Source organism: Plecotus auritus (assembly GCF_963455305.1).
Source record: "Plecotus auritus genome assembly, chromosome: 8".
NCBI lineage: Eukaryota > Metazoa > Chordata > Mammalia > Chiroptera > Vespertilionidae > Plecotus > Plecotus auritus.
Window position 1 is genome coordinate 40,062,840 of NC_137782.1, and position 23,578 is coordinate 40,086,417.

Genomic DNA, 23,578 nt, shown 5'->3' on the forward strand with positions numbered 1-23,578 from the left:
CTTGTGAATAATAACTGAGAATTAAAATTTAATTATTCTTTAAGTTTGGTCATATTACCAAAGGAGAGTATTATATACGGTTTTAATAGTGCCACTAATTTAGAAGGTATTTAGCCATACTTAACCATTCTCTTGTTTTTAGAGATTGTTTTTAATATCTTATTATCCTATATAATAAAGCCTAATATGCAGATTGTCCCCTTGGGCAGTTGTTCGACCGCTCGCTATGACATGTGCTGACCACTAGGGGGCGGCATGGAAGGTGGTGGACATTGTTGACGCACTGCGGCGACCTCTCACTGGCTACCTGGGGGCCAGGGTGACGGGGACAGAGGTGCGGTGAGAATGTGGGGTGTCCACCGAGCTCACTCTCACTCCCCCTGCTACCCTGCCCTGGGATGCCAGGGTTCACACACTGGGGAATCCCCCTCTCCCCCTGCCCCCCTCCACCCCCCCACGCTCAGGTGCCAGGCACCGGGTGCCTGTGAGAGCCTGCCCCGCACCCGCATGGTGTCTTCTGGGTGAGCCGGGCTGCAGCTGCTGGGGACCACAGGGGCCGGTCTGCGAGGCCGGCCAGGAGAGGGTGCTGCCTGCCTGGCTTCTGTGCGGCACCGCTAGGTGGCCCAGAGGCCCATGCTGCGCCCCAGCCCGCGGCATCCTGCCATGCTCACCGCATCTCCACGTGGGGACTCGGGCGCCGTAACTCAGGCGGAGGGGGGCGCTGGGGACCCGGGGGCCCAGGTGCTTCCCAGGGCCCAGAGGCCAGCTGGACCTGCCCTTCCACACCAGATGCTCGCACTTCGATAGCTGGCCAGGCCTAGGGACCGCACCTGTGCACAAATTTCATGCACTGGGTCTCTAGTCTTAAATAATTTTGCAAATATAGATATTGGGGTAGGGGGCACTTTGTTTTTAGTCCTCACCCAAGGATTTTTTAAAAATTGATTTTAGAGAGAGAGGAAGGGGGGAGAGAGAGAGAGAGAGAGAGAAACATTGATGTGAGAGAAACATCAATCAGTTGCCTCCCACACCAACTGGGGATAGAACCTGCGACCTAGCCATGTGTCTGGACCAGGAATTGAACTGGTAATCTTTTGGTGTACAGGACAATGCTTCAACCAACTGAGCCACCTAGCCAGAACTATAGGGGGAGGGGGAGGGCTTTTAATCAAATTTAGATTATTCCTTAGGATTGATTCCAGAAGTGGGATTATTGTATCAAAAAGAAACCTTATGGTTTTTGACATGCACAATCATGCAGCTTTTTAAAAAGGCAGAAACAGTTTATATTCCCACCAGTAACATATAAGAATTCCCATTTTATCACATTCCTATCGGAACTTTGTATATTTTTTTCTAATTTGCAAATTTGATAGGCAAAAAATGCTATTTTGTCTTTGTTATTAATGAGGTTGAACATATTTTCCAGTTATTTTAAAACTAGTTTTGTTTTTTCCCTTTTATGAATCATCTATGTTTGTTAACAAAGCATTCCTAATCAGGCACTCTGCTTACCAAGTTTTAAAATGTTCCTTAAGATGCTGAACAGCTTTTTCCAGCATGTCGCTAACAAAGTTAGAACTCTCAGAACTTTCTTCAAGAGGGATCTTGAGTGTGAAACTGGGGGAAGGCAGAATGCTTACATCTATCATCGTTTCTTCTTGTTTGGAAACGTTTCCTTGGTGAACACCTGGAACTACCTGAGAAGGATTAAACAGTAAAAGATTACTAAATCCCAGTGCACATTCGGGATTAGTTTAATACCACATTAGTTAGGATAGGCTAGGTTGTGCTGAGGTAACAAATTTGCCCCAGTATTCCAGCGATTTCATACATGAAAATTATTTCTCACTCATGCAACATGTCCATTATGGGCTCTATACCTCTAGACACTCAAGACCCGCATTGACAGAGGTATGTCATCTCATAGCTGTAGCATATGGAACACGTGGCTTTCTTTGTGGCCTCGGGAGAGAAAGAGACTCTTCGCTATCTCTCAGACTAGAAATATCACTAGCCATCTTGTTCACATTTCCTTGCCACATGGCACCACTTAACTGCAAGAGAAGCTGGAAAATGTGAGGGAGCAAATGGAACATTTGGTGAGTGCTGCTGTCTGTGCCACAAACATTAACATGATGCCCCAAGTTTCATATGTGTGTGAGATTTTTATAAGAACCAGTAATCTGAAATGCATGATAGTTGCTGTCTTAATGAATTCTTAAGTGCATATACTTTGATTTTAATACTTTGAATTAAATTTTTCTGATATGCAACTTGAGGTAACCTTAAGAGAACTATTTGAAATTTTTTTCAAATAAAATCCCTTATAAATAAATTAAAGCAAATTATTAAGCAACCTGGGCGTGTGCCCTGACTGGGAATCGAACCAGTGACCTTTTGGTTCCTGGGTCGATGCTCAAGCACTGAGCCACACCAGCCGGGTGAGGTGAAACTTTTAAGGGGATGAGGCAAGCGAGATTGAGAAGAGGGAGAAGCCAGTCGAGGATGTGGCCTCAGGGGACCTCTAGCCACAGCCTGATCCTGCAGGGAGCTCTGGAGCATAAGCAGCCCCAAGGCCAGTGCTTCGGAGAAGGCAGGCTGAGCAGTTGGCAGCAGCACCTGCCGGAGCTGGTAGCTGGATCCCCAGAGATCGGGACAGGTCACCAGCATTACTTGCTGCCCCAAATATTGCATCTTCAATGGCTCTGTCCAGTGACTTCTGTATCCAGGTCTTTTCAGGAACCTGTCAATACTGACCTCACAGGAATTGCTAGCCTGGCTCATTTGTGTAATAATGTAATGTGTGTGGCAGGACAAGGGCAGTCAGGAAAGAAACTTAGTCACTGTTCTATATCATATCAAAGGAGTTATTGGTTGAATGTGAGAGACATGGTATAAATCCATGGCAATATGTTTTTATGTAAAGGTTAGTGTATAAATATGTTTAATTTTCAAGGTGACTTAGTAGCTTATTATGTAAAAAACTAATAAGAGCTATCATTGACAGAGCTCTTGCTTTGTATAAGGAACCAATACTAATCACTTTACAGATGTACATTTTAAAGTAGATATTATTAGTCCCATCTTTCAGGTAGAAAAACTGAGGCCTGGAGAGGTTGAGGAATTTTCCCAAATTTACTCAGCTGGCTAGTTTCAGAGTTAGCTTTTGAACTCAAGTTGCTCAATCTGAGTCTTCTCTCTTAAAGTCCATATTGGCCAAGTTTTATTTGTTTATTTATTTGTTAATCCTCACCAAAGAATATTTTTCCATTGATTTTTAGAGAGAGTGGAAGGGAGAGGAAGAGACAGAGAGAAACATCGATGTGAGAGAGACACATCGATTGGTTGCCTCCTGCACGTACCCCAACCAGGGCTGGGGAACCTGCAACCAAGGTATGTGCCCTTGACTGGAATCAAACCAGGGACTCTTCAGTCTGTGGGTCGATGCTCTATCCACTGAGCCAAACTGGCTAGGGCATATTGGCCAAGTTTTTTCAAGGTTACCTGTATCAGTTATAGCACCACAGCTCTAAGCAGAATTGGCCATCTCTAGATTACCACGTATTTTGGGTTTTAAATTGGTTTTCTTTATAGAGATATTTTTGTTTTCTAAAGACCACGTGCACTACATTATACAAGTTAGCCTAAATACAATCACAATGGAAACATGATGACAGTTGTTTTTTTTTTTCCAAATACACAAGTCAACAGAAAAATAATCGTATGCACATATAATCTCCATATCTGTTCTTGGATCCTCCGTTACCTTTCTGGAATTGAAGGTGTTCTCAGTTCCTGGAGTCTGGTTTGCCAGTTCAGTCACCCAGCCAAATTCCTCTCTCATCTTCTCCATCAGATACGCAGTGTCCTCCAAATGATGTTGAGTCACCTGGAGAATCTGGACGTACTGCTGATCGGATATGTTGACCAATTTAAGGGCCTCATCTACTTTTGTGTGCAGTTCAGGTACATCGGGACAGTCTAACAAAGAAGAGAGTGATGTGGTAAAGGAAAAGGTCCGTGAGATTTGGAGTTAGGTGGTGTGAGCCTAAATCCTAGCCCTTTCCATTTCCAGCCTTTTGACCTTGAGTGAGTTTTCAACGAAGTAAAATGGGCGGGAATGAAATAATGTAAAGTGCCTGATCACACAGTGTACATTGTAGACTTAACAAATGTTACTCTTCCTTTTCCTTCTTTCTGTGCTGTCTCTGAAAGTCATTAGGGCTGCTCACTGATATTCTGACCAGGTCACATGGGGGAACACACTTCCTGCCACGTTGAAGTCGAGCACAACGTTCTTCAGAGTGATGTGTCTCACTTCGGGGGGAAGCCTTTGAGAACAGCTGGGGATTTTCCATGTTCCCTGTGGTGGAGGCTCTGTCATCCTAGTGAGGACCTCGCTCAAACTGTAACTGACACGCTGTAGAGCAGGGGTCCTCAAACTGTTCAAACAGGGCCCAGTTCACTGTCCCTCAGACCGTGGGAGGGCCGGACTATAGTTTTAAAAAAAACTATGAACAAATTCCTATGCGCACTGCGGGCCCGGGACGAGTCGGCTGCTAAGCAGGACAGGCAGCAGCACCCGGCGGGCCGGATAAATGTCCTCGGCGGGCCGCATGTGGCCCGCGGGCCGTAGTTTGAGAACGCCTGCTGTAGAGTGAGAAATAAACCTTTGTGTTTACAAGCCACTAAGATCCTACAGTTCTTTGTTATTATTGCCTCACAGCCCATCTGAACTGTAACAGCGTTACAGGACCTTATATAGGTGTGCAGATGAGTGGGTTAATATTGTGTAAAGATTATCTGTATACTATGGAAGTTTCCGTGCGTTAGGGCATTTTACATCATAAGAGATCGTTGTTGTGGAGAAAGACCAGTCTCGATAAACTGTCTTTTGCTGTTTACTAAGAAACCGTGCTTCAGCAAGATAGGAGTGGGGGGAAATCCACCAATCAGAAGCCAGGTGACTACCTCATCTCAGGTCTTAAACATCATTTTTTAGTCCTTTTATTATTTTTTTAATTCTCACCAGAGGATATTTTCCCATTGATTTTTAGAGAGAGAGGAAGAAAGAGCGAAAGACAGAGAGAAACATCAATGTGAGAGAAACACACCAACTGTTTGCCTCCCACATCAGCCCTGACAAGGGCCCGGGCCCGGGAGGAGCCTGCAAGCAAGGTACGGGCTCTTGACAGGAGTGGAACCTGGGGGGCCCTTTGGTCCGCAGGCCGACGCTCTATCCACTGAGCAACCTGGCTAGGGCTATTGGTTCTTTTTGATACATGGGTAGAACCCAAGGTCACCTGGGCCTCACACTTTTGCAGAGATTGTTTTGGGATCTTTAGGAGAGGGAGACCTTTGTACTTGTAGGTAAATACAAGTGTAATAGTGTATGTTTGAAAAGTTATTCAAGAAACTATTGTGAAAACAAGGGGAGTCACAGATAACAGGACACAGTATACATTTGAAAGGAGATATGGATATCCTTTTAAAATGTCTTCATTTGCAATTTCAGTTATATTGTAGACTACTAATATAAAGACTTTTTTTAATTGTGGGGGGAAGGTGGTGATTTCCCTCATGATCTTAGGCAAGCAGATTTCTACAAGGGACACTCATTCACTCTCTTTGAGAGTGCCCGGGTGGTCTAGGATGGCCTCGTGCACACTTCGGGGTCCTCCGCTGGCACCTCTCATCTTCCAGAAGGCTAGTCGGGGCTTGTTCACACAGTGATGCATAGGTTTCTGCCAGCAAGAGGACAACCCTTAATGTACAAGCACATTTCAACCCTCCACTTGGGCCGCATTTGCCAGAAAGCTAAGCAGAGATTCACACGTCAGAAAAACAGACTATCTCTTGATGGGAAGAACGGCAAAGTATTGTGGTCATTCTGTTTTTAACCTACTGCACACAGGTCCCCTTCTGCCTGCAAGAGGTCCCAGTTTATGCCTGTTGTTCTCAAGTAATTATTAATATTGCCTACATCACTTCCAAAAGAGATCCAGTTTAATTGACAATTATATGGTCTTATGTAACAGAAACCGGGCCAGCGACAGAAATTCCTCAGTATAAATCCCATGTGCTGACCACCTATATTAAAAATAAAATATTACCCAAAAGATAAAGCCTGATGTGTCCCTTCCACATCACAACCCATTTAACCCCTCAAAAGGAAACTACCAATTTGTGTGTATAAATCCAGTTCTAGTCATTGGTAAGGGAAAAGAGGAAAAGAGCCACTAATACTGACTCTGGTGATCAAAAATGTATGGTAAAGGGTGAAAAAAATTGATGTACAGTGTTTTGGAAACTATTTTATTTATAAATAAGATTATAATTATAGCTGTGCTTAGTATTAGAACAAAGAATAAGTCAAATGTTGATTAAAGAGGCAAATCATTTATTGAAAGATGTATGAGAATTGTTTGTAAGAGTGAAACATTGGAAACAGCTTAAATGTACTTCAGCAGAATGCATAAACTGTGATATGCTTGCTTTGACTAACATACTACAGTGAATTAATGAGTTACGATAACACGTATTCACATGATTAAATCTCACCAACTGTACTGAGTAAAAAGCCAAGTTGCAAAAGAACACATATGCAATAACATTTATGTTAAGAAAAGATTGTCCAAAACTTGGCAGGGAGGCAGAAGAATGGCTGTGTGTCCTTGTAATGTCATATAAAACATTCTCTAAGAGGTCCACCCAAAGATTACCTAATTCCCTAGGGCAGGGGTCGGCAAACTGCGGCTCGTGAGCCACATGCGGCTCTTTGGCCCCTGGAGTGTGGCTCTTCCACAAAATACCACAGCCTGGGCGAGTCTATTTTGAAGAAGTGGCGTTAGAAGAAGTTTAAATTGGCTCTCAAAAGGAATTTCAATCATTGTGCTGTTGATATTTGGCTCTGTTGACTAATGAGTTTGCCGACCACTGCCCTAGGGAAAGTAAATCCTTGTTGGATTTACTATTTACTGTTGAGAAGGGCCAGACTCTATGCAATTATATGTAAATTATGGATTAGAAAGTTGCAAATAATTTTCATCCAGTACAGATGTAAATTATTTTGGCCTGATAGAAAACATAACTGCAAAAGTTACAGTTTTATTGTCCTTTAGCAATGAACTAATTTTATATCTAATTTTGCAATCTTACTTGAACATTCTGTCTGCCTTTGACTATAGGTACTTCAGTCTCTCCTATACTCTTCTGAAACAGCTTGACATTTGGCTGCTTCTCCCGTTACTAGGATAAATTAATCTCGACATGTCCTCATTTTATATTTGTATGAGTCACATTTTTAAGCTTAAACGTTATACTTTGACACTGTAAAAATAAAAAAACCCATAAAGCGTTGCTACATATGGTGTGTGTGCTATATGTAAACACACATGATAAAAATATAAATAAGTGCAAGGAATAATAAACTCCAAGTTCAAAATAGCAGTTTCCTTTTAGGGGATACAAAGAATGTGATGCAGAAGGGGCACAGCGGGGACTTCATCTGTTTTTGGTAATGGTTTATTTTTAATCTACGTTTAGATACATGAGGGTTTGTTTTGTTTTGTTTTTTAATTTTAAAGAGAGAGAGAGAGAAACATTGATTTGGTGTTCCACTTATTTGTGCATTCATTGGTTGATTCTTGTATGTGCCCAGACCAGGGATGGAATCCGAAATCTTGGTATATTGGGATGACACTCTAGTCAACTGAGCTATCCAGCCAGGGAAACAAGTAAGTTTTTATTATTTTGTTCTTTATATATTTACAATAAAATGCATTTTATAGTAAACATTTTAAATTGTAGGGGAGCACATTAGGACATCCTTTCCTTTATGAGTTACCTTTGCAGCAATTTACATTGCTTGTATACTTACTATCTGCTGTGTAATATATCTGACACATTATCTGATGTGTACCGATTATCCAATGCTATATACTGATTATGTTTATACTGTATTATCTAGTATCTTCTGTATTATCCTTTTCTAGTTTTATTAAGAAACTAGAGTCCCGGTGCACGAAATTTGTGCATGGGGGGGGGTTCCCCTCAGCCCAGCCTGCACTCTCTCCAATCTGGGAACCCTTGGGGGATGTGCGACTGCTGGTTTAGGCCTGATCCTGGGGATTGGGCTTAAACCGGCAGTCGGACATCCCTCTTACAATCCTGGACTGCTGGCTCCTAATCATTCACTGCCTGCCTGCCTGGTTGCCCCTAACTGCCCCCCCTCCCCCGCCAGCCTGATCGCCCCTCACTGCCTCTGCGTGCCAGCCTGATCGCCCCTAACTGCCCTCCGCTGCCGGCCAGGTCGCCCCCAACTGTCCCCCTCCTGCCGGCCTGGTTGCCCCATGCAGCCTGCTTTTTAGTCGTTTGGTCATCCCTCACTAACCTCCCTGCCAGCCTGGTTGTAGGCAGCCATCTTATGAGGGTGTGAGGGTCAATTTGCATATTACCTCTTTATTATATAGGATGATTGACATATATCACTTTATAAATTTAAGGTGTACAGCATGATGGTTTGATTACATATATTTCAAAAGGATTCCTGCACTATGTTTAGTTAATGTCCATCACCTCATATAGACACAATAAAGGGAAAAGAAAATGCTCCTTGTGGTAGAACTCTTAGAATCTACTCTCTTAACAACTTTCATATAAGCCATACAGCAGTGCTAACTAGACATCATGTTGTACATTACATCCCCAGTACTTATTTATGATATAACTGGAAGTTTGTACCTTTTAACCACCTTCCTCCAAACCCCTCCCCCATCATCTGTATTAGTTTATGACAATCAGTGAGAGATTATTCATTAACGCTTCTAACTGGATGAAAGGAAGTTAACGATGAAATGTTTGAATGGGACTACTTTTGTAAGTGGTTAGTATATTAGTGTGTATTTTTCTCATGAAAACTTCTGTTTCTGCGTGCAATCTCACACTATGACTTGAAAAATAGACACTTGAGTAATGAGCATCCTTACCACTTCAGACATTTTATTTAATCCTCAGGACATCGGTACGAAGGAGCTATATTAGTCTGTTTCCAAACGATAAAGCACAGGTGCAGAGTCACCCAGTTAGCAATTCAGACAAAATAAGGCCCTCCTGGCTCTCACAAAAAGGTCCCGTTTATATTCAACCTCTTACTCCAAGCCCCTAGCCACGCTTTTTAGAATTTCCTTCCTGTAGGGCTTTGGCAAACAGAAGCACCGGAATCAAAAGCTCTTCTTGGCTTTTGTAAGAAATTTTGTGTTCAGGTCCTAGTAGGGTGAAGGAGCAACTTTATTTTTTTTTTTTTTAAATTCTCACCCGAGGATATTTTTCTATTGATTTTCAGAGAGAGTGGAAGAGAAAGGGCAAGACAGAGAGAAATATCGAACCTGGGATCCTTCAGTCCACAGGCTGAAGCTCTATCCACCGAGCCAAATGGGCTAGGGCCAAAGGAGCAATTTTAGTTACCGGAAGTAAAGGGAGGTGAGGGAAGGGAGAAGGAGAGCGGCGTGGGGTCCTGTGGGCAGAAGGCTTTCTCTCCTGGGGGTGAACAAAGGCCATGGTCAGATCTGGGAGAGCAAAGTCTGCTGGGGCTTGTGAGGGGCAGCCACTTTCCATTTTAAATACCAGTTAGTAATTAACCCACCGAGTGGAAAAAGTTAATCCACTTTCAAAAGGAAAAAAAAATAACTTGACTAAAATTTTGCTTACTGAAGGGGAAGATTGCCTTCTTTGGTGGATTTTCTTTCTTCCTTCCTTTCTTTCTTCCTTCCTTTCTACCTTCCTTTCTACCTTCCTTTCTTCCTTCCTTCCTTCCTTCCTTCCTTCCTTCCTTCCTTCCTTCCTTCCTTCCTTCCTTTCTCTTTCTTTCTTTCTTTCTTTCTTTCTTTCTTTCTTTCTTTCTTTCTTTCTTTCTTTCTTTCTTTCTTTCAGCAAGAAGGAGGGAGTTGTCCTAATTTGTTCATAGTTCTCTTTTGCACACAGTTGTGTTTGTTTGGTCTTCAATCATAAAAACTTCCACAGGAAAGGGAGGGACTTTTAAAAAGGGAAAAAGTGATTTTACCTACTTTTCAATAATAGAAGTTTATAAACTACACTGAGCACCTCCATCAGGAAATGAGCTCGCTAAAAAAGTGCTTGAAGGGAAGCAAATACACCCACGATGCTTGTAAAAGTGAGGTTTGTTTTTTTTTAACCTCTAACCAGAATACTATTGAAACCCTGAGAAAATAATAATTATTTACCTTCCCATAGATAATCCTGACATTTTTGGCATCTTGCATGACATTGGAAACATTCTGACAAATTCTGGCCAAGTTCTCCACATAGTCCTCTGTCCCGCACTGGCACTGTCTTTGAACTCAGGCCTCCAGGGTCAGTGTCTGCAGGTAACACAACATGTACACGTCAGTGTCATTACAGTCTGCACTTTAAGGGAGTGGATAGCAATGCCATTTCTTTTTCTTATCAGTGTTTTCGAAATCTCCTTCCTGTATTTAATCATAGGAGTGCATGTTGGTGCAACCATATGCTAAGACAATTTGACATCTATTGAAAGCTGTATATATCCTCTAATTCAGCAATCTCATTACAAATTATTATTACTCATCTTTATGAGTACACTCCCTTTGCCCCACCCCCAGAAAGAATTTTATTTTCTGGAAGGAATCATGAGGAATTATTAATGGTGACTGTTGTTCAGAGAGAGACTTGATGGGCTAGGAAAGGACAGCTTTCATTAATTTTGTTCCTTTGTAGATATGAATTCTTTTAAATTTAGTCTTATTTTTATCACTATTATTTCTGATGTCAGTGGGGTTAACTAATTAGGGGATTGTGCCTGGCCGGAGAGGCTCAGTGGTTGAGCGTTGACTTATGAACCAGGAGGTCACGGTTCCATTCCCGGTCAGTGCATATGCCTGGGTTGCGGGCTCGATACCCAGTGTGAGGCGTGCTAGAGGCAGCCTATCAATGATTCCCTCTCATCATTGATGTTTATGTCTCTCTCCCTCTCCCTTCCTCTCAAATCAATAAAGATATATTTTAAAAAATAGGGGATTGTAAGCCACTTTTCTCTTTAGACTTGTATTTTAAAATTTTAATAATTATTTTAATTTTTTAAAGCCATAATTGCAAAATATATTGGAGTTTCGAAGATATTAAAAATGTTTGTTTCTTGCCTGGTCAGCATGGCTCAGTGGTTGAGTGTCAACCTGTGAACCAGGAAGTCATGGTTTGATTCCCGGTCAGTTCATGAGCCTGGGTTGCAGGCTAGATCCCTAGTGTGGGGCATGCAGGAGGCAGCCGATCAGTGATTCTCAACATTGATGTTTCTCTCTCTCTCTTCCTCTCCCTTCCTCTATGAAATCAATAATATATATATACATCCAGCACATTAAAAAAATATATTTTAAATGTCTGTTTCTTGCCTGGCCAGCATGGCTCAGTGGTTGAGCATCGACCTATGAAACAGGATGTCAAGGTTTGATTCCCGGTCGGGGCACATGCCCAGGTTGCAGGCTCGATCCCCAGTAGAGGGTGTGAAAGAAGCAGTTGATGAATGATTCGCTCTCATCATTGATGTTTCTATCTCTCTCCCTCTCCCTCTCCCTTCCTCTCTGAAATCAATAAAAAAAAAAAATTGTTTTTTTTAAAAAGGAGCAAAGTGCAAAATGTCTTCTCATTAGATGGATTTTCTAGAGGCTATAGGTTTACTTTTCACTTACCACCTGTCCAGAAAAGTGATGGAAACCACATGTAAATACCCTCCAGCCCCTGCTTTCTTATCCTATATAATAAAACCATAATATGCAAATCGACTGAACAGTGGAATGACTGGTCACTATGACGCACACTGACCACCAGGGGGCAGACGCTCAATGCAGGAGCTGCCCCCTGGTGGTCAGTGCGCTCCCACAAGGAGAGCGCCGCTCAGCCAGAAGCCAGGCTTATGGCTGGCGAGTGCAGCGGTGGTGGTGGGAGCTTCTTTTGCCTCCGTAGCAGCACTAAGAACCCCTCAGGGGATGTCCACCCGCCGGCTTAGGCCCACTCCCCATGAGCAGGCCTAAGCTGGCAGTTGGACATCCCCCGAGGGGTCCCAGACTGTGAGAGGGCACAGACCGGGCTGAGGAACCCTCCCCCCCCCCCCCCAGTGCACGAATGTCATGCACTGGGCCTCTAGTTTTTTATAAATAGTTCTCATGTGTTCATCTGGGAAGAGAATGTCTACTTTGTTGAGCTTGCTGCATACCATCTGGTTAGGGTAGGGTTACTGGAGAAAGAAGAGTATAAAGATACTAGAAGCCCGGTGCACGAAATTCGTGCACGGGGGGTATGTCCCTCGGCCCAGCCTGCACCCTTTCCAATCTGGGACCCCTCAAGGGATGTCCAACTGCCCGTTTAGGCCCGATCCCAGTAGGACATCCCTCTCACAATCCAGGACTGCTGGTTCCCAACTGCTCGCCTGCCTGCCTTACTGATTGCCCCTAACCGCTTCTGCCTGCCAGCCTGATCACCCCCTAACCACTCCCCTGCCAGCCTGATTGATGCCTAACTGCTCCCCTGCCAGCCTGTTTGCCCCTAACTGCCCTCCCCTGCAGGCCTGGTCCCCACCAACTGCTCTTCCCTGTAGGCCTGGTCACCTCTAACTGCCCTCCCCTGCAGGCCTGGTCCCCCTCAACTGCTCTCCCCTCCTGGCCTGATTGCCCACAACTGCCCTCCCCTGCTGGCCATCTTGTGGTGGCCATCTTGTGTCCACATGGGGGCAGCCATCTTTGACCAGATGGGGGCAGCCATCTTGTGTGTTGGCGTGATGGTCAATTTGCATATTACTCTTTTATTAGATAGGACAATACTGGCTATTTTGTTTTTGTCTTTAATGTTTGCATTTATAGGGGACCCTGGATCTTCAAGTTATCACTGAGGTGAATTTGGTTTGAGGGGCAGGGAGAAGGGGCCCCAGGAGCCAGCTGAGAGTAGGGGCTGGTGCCAGAGGGTGTGAATGGGGGGGAACCTCTTGCAGACTGGTGGAAACGCGCATTCTGAGTTGGTGGTGGAGGAGGGAGTTGCAGTGGTTGGGAAATTGTTTGGATTTCAACTGTCTGAGTTACTAGTACTCTTGTGCACATTTGAATGTAGCAACTCATGTGTAAGATTGCTACACAATGTGAAAGCTAGGGTAGGAGGAGGGCATAATTTTGTTTCAATGAGCATGTTCTTTATCGTTGGACTATTATTCCAAGACAATTGATAACTATTTAAAAATGCAGGCAAAACTTATCCAATATCATCCTCGCATTGATATATTTAGTGTGTTGTCCTTATGTTGTCCTGAATATTTGGGGAACTTGGAATCTCAGAATGGAATACCAGACAAAACACCTGACTTACCAGAAAAGTCCACCAGACCCTGAAATAGAGGCTGATGGCAATTCCAGTAATGATGGCTGTTCTCCTCATGGAACAATGGGACGGGAAGGATGTAATGCATTTTTTCCTGGCTTCAGTTTCTGACAGTGAGGGAAGCCCCTCCTCCACAGAGGCCTGCTATGCAATGTCATGGCAACTTGGAGAATTTGATTCAAATGTTGCCAACTGTAGCTGATATAATTGGAAAACAGTCAGCTAGAAGGAGGCCCTTTTATCCTACATACAAAAATCTGTATATAATTAATATATACAAGTTGATGAGTTTGGAAATAAGTATACACACATGCAATCATCGTCACAATCTATGCCATAAAATTATCCATCAACTAAAAAAAATCCTCCTGCCCTCTTATTTATTATTATTATTATTATTATTGTTATTACCAAGAACTCTTAATAAAAGAGCTACCCTCTTAGCAATTTTTCAGAGTATCCAATAGAGTGTTATTAACTATGGGTACTATGCTATGCAATAGATCTCTAGGACTTATTCATGGTGTATAACAGAAACTTCATTCCCTTTGACCAACTCTTCCCCATTTCCCCTTCCATCCTGCACCTGGCAACCACCATTCCACTCTTTGCTTCTGTGAGTTTGAATAGTTTAGATTCCTCATATAAGTGAGAGCATGCAGTATTGGTAGAAGGCAATTCTTTTTTTTTTTTTTTTTTTAAGTCCTCACCCAAGGATATTTTTTCCATTGATCTCTAGAGAGACTGGAAGGGAGGAAGGAGGGGGAGAGAGACACACACATATGGATTGGTTGCCTCCCCCACGCGCCCCGACTGGGGCTGGGGAACCTGCACCAAGGTATGTACCCTTGACCGGGAATCAAACCCGAGACCCCCTCAGTTTGTGGGCCAATGCTCTAACCACTGACCCCAACCGGCCAGGGCAGTAAAAGGCAATTCCCATCTTTCACAGAAATTCCTGTTTCTGTAGTTTTGGGTTTGCCTGTGAGCATTTTCTGTGGTTTTGTGCATACATGTTATGACTTAAGGAATTACGGTAGTGATGCAGAGGAGGCATGGAGGGCACTAAATATGGCCTGGTTTTCTGCGACACTCGGCTTCTTACCACACTGGGAGTTGAGGAGACTGATTTTAAAGAAACTCCTCGATGTTCCAGCAGAATGGAGCTGAGCATCTACGTGAGTTTTAATGAAGGAGGAAACCTCTTCCCCCGCAGAGTTCTCACCCTACCAGCATTTTCTTTTTCAACTTTGATACTTTGTTTTAATGACAGAACAGCACCACAGAGCTCTGGAGGAGGATGGGAGAGGGATGGTGTTTGGCAGATTTCAAAGCTTCTAAAAGGCTCTGAAACTTCGATTCCCCAGAAATTGCCACTCTCAGAAACATTGTACGAGGACTTAGAAATGTCTAGCATTCCCACCGCTAAATAAAACTTGACTTTCGTATGAACATCTAAGTGAAAATAACCTTGTAATACTCACCTTCGTGTTTTGGCAAGTCCCCCATGGCATTCAGTGTCTCAGTGACGGTGGTGCTGATGCTCCGGTAAACGGAGAGACCGAAATCACAGAACAGCTGGAAGAGGCTGGGGACGTCCCAGCTCTGCATGAGGTCGGCTTTTTTGGTTGGCTCCTTGAATAACGCTGGAAAGACGGAAGGCTCGATCACGTCTGTATCTGACATGAAATCTGACAGAAAAGCCTGGTCAAATTCTCGCTCCATCTGTTTGAAGACGTTAAAACTCCTGTTAAAGAGAAATCGCACGTCCACGGTCAGTTGGCTGAACATGTGCTCTATTTGAGTCACTTGTGCATCTTCCTCCGGGACCTTCTCACCGACGGGGAGCTCTCTGTCCTTATCTTCGTGGAGAGGAAACAGGAATTGATATATCTTCCCAAAAAACTGTCCAATCTGTGGGGTTGGGGACAGAAATGGAACAGAATTTTATTTTCTCTCTGGGCTATTTTTTTTAATTGTAAATTTTAAAGTAAATTGACAGTAGTTCTAAATCAAGAACAAATCTGGGCAAACTAGGAACAGGTAATTCAATGGAAGATAATTTATTAGCACTCTTGTACAGGCTTCGGCTTTGACGGTGGAAACAGGATCTGAAATTCCTTCTGGTTTATGTTTGCCCATCAAAGGCCTAACAAGGCCAAGTTTTCAATATTGTTGGCAAGCCACAGGCGGGTGGCGGTTGGCATGCCGTGGTCCAAAGGGCACTGTAAGAAGGCTCTGGTCTCACCTTTATCTCAGTGTCTTAGTTCTTCTCTCTTTCCCCTGCGGTGGAATATCGTTAGTGTCTTTATGTTCTCCTCTTTCTCATCTCATCAAAACATTCACACTGAAGTACAGATGCCTAGTACAGCTAAACCGGTTTCTTAGGATGGTTACTCATTTGCAGTGAGCAAAGCCCTCGGAGCTGCAGTGAAAGGAATGAAGCTCTAATTATGGAGCTCCCTACCCCTTGGGAGGAGAGTTTCCAGCACTCACACCATGTTCTCCTTCATTTATGGGACAGCTAAGTTTGTGCCAGAACATAATTGCCTTTATATGATAGTGATATGGCTGCTATGTTGCGTGTTATGGAACGTATAAACTACCGAACATCACTGCTGTAGCATCTCAGTGCGGTTCAAAGAATTCTCCAGAAATTCTTAGAGGACTCATGCCTTTCTCAAAAAGTAATCTGGGTGGATCGTCTGCCTCTCCCTCTGCTAGCTTCTGTTTACCTGAATCCATTTACAAAAGCAACACTTTAAAGCACCAAGAAATGTTCCGAAGACCACAAAACCGGCACCGATAGGAATGGTCTCCCAACCTCCTGACTTCCCGCCAGTTCTTACTCCACCATATTCTGGTGTACTCGAGAGCGGCAGTAAAAACAGAGCAGATGCAATTAACAGTGGAGGCAAATGAACTTGGCATATGAATCATCCTAAGGGTTGTTCCCTCTGTAATTGGGTATGGCACTGCCAAGCCAGGAGCACACTCTAATTAGTGCATGCTCTAATATGCAGAGGGAAACTTCACTCCATTTCATATTCAGCTCACTTCGTGAAGGAGAAGGGGAATTCAGGCCAATAGAGTAGGAGACTTTTGTGGGGCAGAACTCATCGTATTCAGGTCACCTCCCTCTGCGATTCCCTCTGCCCAGCAGATAGCCAAAGGGGACAAAAAAGAAAACACGCCAGTCCTATAAGACATGCATGGATAGGCTCAAGGGGAACACGAAGCTGTGTGCACGCACATGCATGTGTAAGATGCCATGGAGGGCAAGCCCATTGAAGGAGAGATTCAGGAGGCAGAGAATGTCTTCAAATGTTTGGCCTCCAGGGGAAAAAATTAGAGCAGCTTGAAATCAGAGACTATAATGCTATTATTTTGAGAGTGCAATTCAGCAACATTTATTAGATATCTATAATGCTTTAATGGAGGTAAGTGGAGTATGGTCCCTGCCTTTATAGAGCTTACAATCTAGTGGGAATGTGTTCACAAATAATAAATACAAGGCAGAAAGCATTAGGGTGTCATTCACACAGTGTCATTAAAGGGAGGGACAAATACTGAATGGCTGTTCTAACTTATAAATTGTGTAGGCCAGGCGAATCATATATAAACATGAATGTTAGATTCTAGGTTGCAAAAGGCCAATATCATATCAGGCATCTCTATTCTAAATATTAATATAAATTAAAAATTGTAAAAGTTGAAAAAGATACCTTAAAAACTTCAAAATCTTAAGCTCTCTTATTCCCTTACCACATTTCCCATAGAGGACCAACTAGGTTGGTAGGTTGTGTAAAACCTCACACAGTCACTTTCCAAGCAGGACTTGCATTCGTCCCAGGAATCTGTCAGAGACTCCTGGCATAGCCTTTCTTCCTCTTCCAGATGTTCTTGAACTTCGTTCATAAGTTTCAGGGCCTCCTAATTAAAAAGCGGAAGCAAACATCCTATTTGCATTTCATGACTCTATGTATACTTTAGTTGATTTCACTCTTTAAAAATACCCCAATTCTAGACTACTTCTTCATTCTTTCTTCAGGCCCCTAGCAGCCGACAGATCTACCCCAAAGAAAGCTTTCTCTTCGATTAAGAGCACTGATGGATTTCTACTGAAGACTGTGAAAAGCTTATCCATCTGTTCACCTATTCATTCACTGGGTATTTATTGAGTGCTTGCTATGGGACAGACATTACGAGACAAAGTCCCTAATTTGGGGAACAACGGTAACATGTTTACCTGTCTGTCTTCATTATCTAGTTCTTGAGGGGTGTAGAAGGTAGTTTTAAGGCTTAGAAAGCTGACACGTTAATCTATTTCAGTTATGCTGCCTTTACGTTTTGTAAGTTTTTAACACTGCGAGGAAGTGCAGTTCTTGTATATCAAATCAAGCCTTCCTATTCATAATTCTAATTGTGGGGATGCTGTACGTTTTGCACCTTCATTCTTCTTGTCCATATTCCGAGCACTCCCCCTTGTGGTGACTTGCTGCCCTTGGCCAGGTCCCACTCTGGGTGGTAAGGAGCTCAGCAGAAGTGACACTGTCCCTAAGAACTTCAGCCCTGTCTCCTGAACTCCTCTCAGGCTGCCTCCTCCCCCCACCCCCCACCCCCGCCAGTCCCCTGGCCTCCCTACAAGTGCGGACTTCTGAAGGCCCGCTCCCTCCGGCCCGAGATGTAGTTCAGGGGAATTTTGGGGAATAAAGGACCCAGCCTTTAGAAGATAGCGGCAGAGCTAAGGGCCACTCCCTTCAGTGAAAACTACACGAGGAAGCCGTTTTTCTGTGCTTAAAATTAATTTAGTGCCGAAACCGTTTTGGCTTGGTGGATAGAGCGTCGGCCTGCGGACTGAGAGGTCCCAGGTTCAATTCCAGTCAAGGGCATGTACCTTGGTTGTGGGCACATCCCCAGTGGGAGGTGTGCAGGAGGCAGCTGATCGATGTTTCTCTCTCATCGATGTTTCTAACTCTCTATCCCTCTCCCTTCCTCTCTGTAAAAAATCAATAAAATATATTTAAAAAAATAAAAATAATTCAGTGTGTGTCTTCAACTAGTGAAAAAAGAATAAGTCACCCTTTTCTGGCATATGAAGCCCAAAGAAACACCTGGGCGCTGACGGTCTCCTGCATCTGCTTTGCTGGGCCTGCATGGCTCAGCTGCCCTCACGGCAGAATTCGGGGACTAAGCCAGGTGGCATTTGCTATGTCCCACATTAGAACTGGCAGGGCCCGGCCTGCTAACTGTGCCTTGTGACCCTGACAGGCTTTTCTTACCTCCTTTGCAGAGCAGTTCTAGAACCCTACATCTTCCCGAGGAAGGGTGCCTCACCTCGACAGGCAACGATACCACCCAGCTTTTCTCAGTCCCAGTTTTAAATAGTCTGCTCATTGTCATCATAGATCTAAATCCCAATAGGTCCAATTCCAAACTACAGTCCCTGTGTGCCCTTGGGCAGATAGGAATTAAAAATAGGATCTATCTCTTAAGGTTTTGTATTAAGTGAGATAAGCAAGCAAGGCATTAAGCACGTTATTTGTAGTACTTCCCAATTTTCTCCCACTGGCCCCACAAGAGCATAAGAAAAACTAATACCAAATCACGCCCCAAGTTTTGGTAGTGAAATGTTGCCATGGAGGAAGCAGATCTCTGGTTGAGGAATGCCCTGCCCACTCCTTCCATTTCCCCCTAAATGTCTCACCCACTGACAGTCCATATCAATTCCTGTAATTTACAGCTTATTAAAGTCCCATATGAACCTGGAGTGGGGGCAAACTAAGTCACTCTAAGGTTTTCCAGTTTAGTAAGTTTCTGATGTTCTCACTAAATATTAATAGGAAGGGACTGAGGAGGGGGGTTGATATGATGCTGGATCAACTGAGGATGGGTGGTGCTCAGTACTGGGAGATGGGGGGCACCAACCCCATATATACCAATTCATAGTTTGTCTAAAGTCTCCCCTATTCTGGGTTTAAAGTAATTTTAGGAGACTTAAGGTTTAACAAGCTTTTCTTTTAAAAGATTAACTTTTTTAATTGAGTGTCAAGCTCTTAAGAGTGTGATTCAATGAATTTTTATGCAGTAAGAAGAATTAAAATTTTATGAGTCCTAGGATTCTTTAGGGCCAGAACTGAAACCAACCCCTGCTTACTTGACCCACCCTAACTGGAGCATTCTCTTCATAGGACTACACCCATGGCTTGCCAGGAGGCTGGGGAAAGGGAGAAAAACAGAAAGCCACTGGGTCCCACAGGCAAAGCATCAGCTGACGTTCTTCCCAGCCATTCATGACAGCGATGCGTTAACCTGTTAACACCCCGAACCACAGTTTCCTTATTTGTAAATGAAAGTAATGCTTTATCCAGGTGTTGGAAGAATTATATGTGATAGTGTTTTATTTCATTTTTTAAAATACAGTTTTATTGATTTCATAGAGGAAGGAAGAGGGAGAGAGAGACAGAAACATCAATGATGAAAGAGAATCATTGATTGGCTGCCTCCCACACTGGACGGAGCCTGCAACCCAGTGATGTGCCCCAACAGGAATCAAACTGTGACCTTCTGGTTCATAGGTCGCCGCTCAACCGCTGAGCCACACCAGCCGGGCGTATGTGACGATGTTTTATGCGTGGCCTGTAAGTGATATCTGGTGTCATCAGTCCCAGTGGCCAGGCTCACAAGCCCACCAGGGAAGAGTGAAGCTCCAGAAGCTTCCACGTTTTCCTCAGGAAGGAGTTACTTTTAATTTCCTAAAAATCTTTTGCTTGCTGCCAGAAGGAAGGGGGCTTTCAGCTGCTGGTCAGGCAATCGCCTTTCCTGCGAGGGACCCGGCAGGATGTGGGGGTGAAGGTGAGGGGACAGGCTTTGTCACACAGCCCTGCTCCAATGGCTCCCTGGCCGGGAGGCCACCGTGCTGGGAGCGGGAGAGAATCCCAGCAGCCACCTGGGACTCTGTGGCCTCCACTTCATAGGTACAGGGAGGAAATACTAGAACTCCTATTTGTATTTTTAAATTTAAAAATTGACTCTGGGGAGGAAACATAGGGAGTTGTTTAATGAGTTTAGAGTTTCAGTTTCGTAAGATGGAAAGAATTCTGGAGATTGGCTGCCCAACCACGTGAATGTACTTAACGCTACTGAACTGTATGCTTAAAAGTAATGAAGATGGTAAACTTTATATTATGTGTATTTTACTACAGTTTTAAAATTATTTAATGAAAACCCATTTTAAAAGTAATTTCCTCTTAATGTTAAAATTTAAAACATTTCCCAAGTTCTGTTTGTTAAAGTTTTGATCTCCTCTTTGATTTAAAGGGTAATACTAGAAAACCATGTTTAAAAATGTTTTAATTGTTTTGAGTGTTATGTTAATGGTTAATGCTATTAAACTATGAGCCACACAATGTCTATAATTTAGAAATGTACTGAGCTTCATAATTGCAACATATGAACACTTTTTAACATCTTCCATGGACATTTGAATATAACGTGTATGCTCTGTTGGCAACATACCTGGTTTGAACCACAGCTGTCAGGTCAAGGTATTTGAATTAAAAAAGTGGCTGATGTACTATTTCATACCCTGGTGCTCTCTTGTGGTGCTGTGTCAGAACAGTGCCTGAGGCCGACAGCGTGTGAGGAGCCTGGGGCAGGGGGCCCTCACATTCCAGAAGCACTGCCATTGGCCTCCTCTCTCTGTTCACTTGCAGCCAATTGCAATGAGCTGGGTTTCAGAAGGCTCAGTTACATGTTGGTTTTTATTGTCTAGTTTTAACTAAACTAGCCCTCACTAACAGGACAGGAGGCTAAAAACCCAGCAGATTATGAATAATCTCAGCTCAGCAGGACAAGAAGCAAATGGCAGAGCTGACACTTCTTCGTCCTGCGCTCTTGATCGGTGGCAGATAAAAATCTGACGATCTAATCGGCTCTGGCACATGGGCTAAAATATTTCAAAATATCTAGATTATTTGAAATACAAACTTACATTCCCCCTAGCTAACTACGAACCTCATCCTAAGTGTATTTTGTGCCTTGAACTAGTAGTAGGTGGTAGTAACTCGGGTTTTTAATTTATAAATAAATTAATATGCATAACGTTTAGGAGTGAATGCTAACAAATGTTTTTGGAATAGGGATAGGAGATCAAAAACTTTTCGGACCACTGATCTAGCCAAAAACTCCCTGAACACTTCTGACTCATATCCTAACTCAGAAGGAACTAAGGATAAAGCATTTTTTAGAAAGCAGCATTCCCAAACAGAGCTGAGTCCCCACAGTTCCTGGGTCTGGAGCCCTGCAAAGGCCTATTCTACAAGGAATATGTTCTTTGAAGACATTTACAATTTCTTCAGTAAATCTGCTCTCCAAAAAAATATATTATTAGGGGGGAAAAAAAAGTCATCAATTGCCCTTGTAAGTGCAATATTTATGGTCTAGATATGTTTAAGAACAGATGTTATTTTCAATGACTGTACCTGTTTTTCTTCTCTGCATTTCTTCAGGGTGGTCATTAGATTAGTATGTTCCTCCTCTCTCCTTGCCATCATGATTTTCATCTGCTTCATACCAATCAAAGCCTTCTTCACCTCTTCATCAACATCTATATCGCCAGGCTCAGAAAAACCTAAAAGATATGTTGCTGCTTTTTTCTTTGAGATCTGATCAGATTACAATGTATCTGCGTCAAAATACAATGCATTCACCCATTTTTTCTGTGTCTTCTAGATAGATACTGTTCTTTTATAGCATCAGACGCTGAAAGCAGATCACAATGAATTAGCTGTCAGCTGCCATGGACCCAGCTGCCACATGGATAATACCTTCTGTTCCTCACTGCTGAGCTCCCAGACAAGTCAGAGTTCATTTAACCTCAATTTTGCCATTTTACTCAGGGCCTGTTTTCATTTATCCATTTTATTTCTTTCACTTAAAGCTCAAGTGTGTTTGTATTATAGAAAAGTTTGCATTTTCTTCACAATTTATATTAAATACCCAACTGGGAACCTCAACCCCAGTGAGCAATTTCCCTTTCTCTCAGCTTCAATTACTTTCCTCAAAAGTATCTCATTTAATGCAAGATTCTTTAATAACCTACTAGACATCTCTTACACATTTTAATAATCCCTTAGTGAGTATAAAATTCATTATAATTTTCTCCACAATAGCCAACGTGGCTTCCTAAAGACCTCATTCTTGCCTCCAAATTTAGATCCCCCCAAAAGCAACATTTTAACTAACGAATTGTTCTAAGTGTTAAGTACCCAAAACATATATTATCAAGCAAAGGTCAGAAGTTAATGAGCACAGACCAACCAGATTCAATGTCATTATAACCCATTCTCTCACTATCTCAAGAATAACCGCACAGAATACTTTGTTTAAATTTTTCAAATGCTAGCAAAGAATTTCACTGTTCATTAACACTGTGCTTAGAGGACACCAAACATCTGGACGATACCAAGAAATGCAGTCAAAAAGTTGGCAAGTTTTATCTGTGTGATAGCAAACATCTGGATATAGGAATGTTCTCAGATACTCAACTGGAATTTTCTATTTTTATCCAGATGTTTGGCGTCACGTCTCCTTGGTCTGAGTGCCTAGAGAACATCTCACCATGAAACCAGAGTGCCGTAATGAATACGGTTATCTCTCCGCTCTAAATCACTGCAGGTGCCAGCAGGACATGCAAACAGGACAGGCACAGATAAGGAAACGGAACATACCCTCCAGGCGTCCGTGGACAGCAGCCTTGTCCTTCCGCGTAGGTGCACAGCGACAATCTTTCAACCACAGCAGATGCACAATAAACACCAGGAGTGGCAGCTTCATGTTCCCGCTGTCACTGCCAAGGGAAAATAAACCCGCATCAATGCCTGCCATTAGGTTAGTTTCTGTTGGCATCCACTGAAAACACATGGTGACTCACAGCATTTTTCTGTCAATTTTTCTTTAGGACTTTACACAATTCATAGGCCTGAGACATAGGGAACCTGAAATATAAATTAAAAAAAAAAAAGACAGCCCAGGTCTCCAGTTGGTTTACATTCTTTATGACAGTTAAATAAGGTCATCATCGGAAGTACGTGAAATGTAAGGTAACGGATAGTATGGCTCACAGCCCCATAGAATCCAAATTCCATTTTATTTCCTTGTCAACAGTGAACTCCCC

At 43.1% G+C, this 23,578-nt stretch overlaps 1 protein-coding gene across 1 annotated transcript; it reads right to left on the minus strand.

Moving 5' to 3' along the window:
* Positions 1 to 1,464: 1,464 nt before the first annotated feature.
* On the minus strand, positions 1,465 to 23,238 carry CLUL1 (clusterin like 1; the record flags this gene model as incomplete). The annotated part of the gene is made up of 7 exons (XM_080684658.1): positions 1,465 to 1,700; positions 3,770 to 3,984; positions 10,245 to 10,382; positions 14,886 to 15,315; positions 17,167 to 17,334; positions 21,885 to 22,033; positions 23,133 to 23,238. 7 exons carry the CDS (start codon positions 23,236 to 23,238, stop codon positions 1,512 to 1,514), a joined length of 1,395 nt encoding a protein of 464 aa, XP_080540784.1. The 3' UTR covers positions 1,465 to 1,511.
* Positions 23,239 to 23,578: the final 340 nt, after the last annotated feature.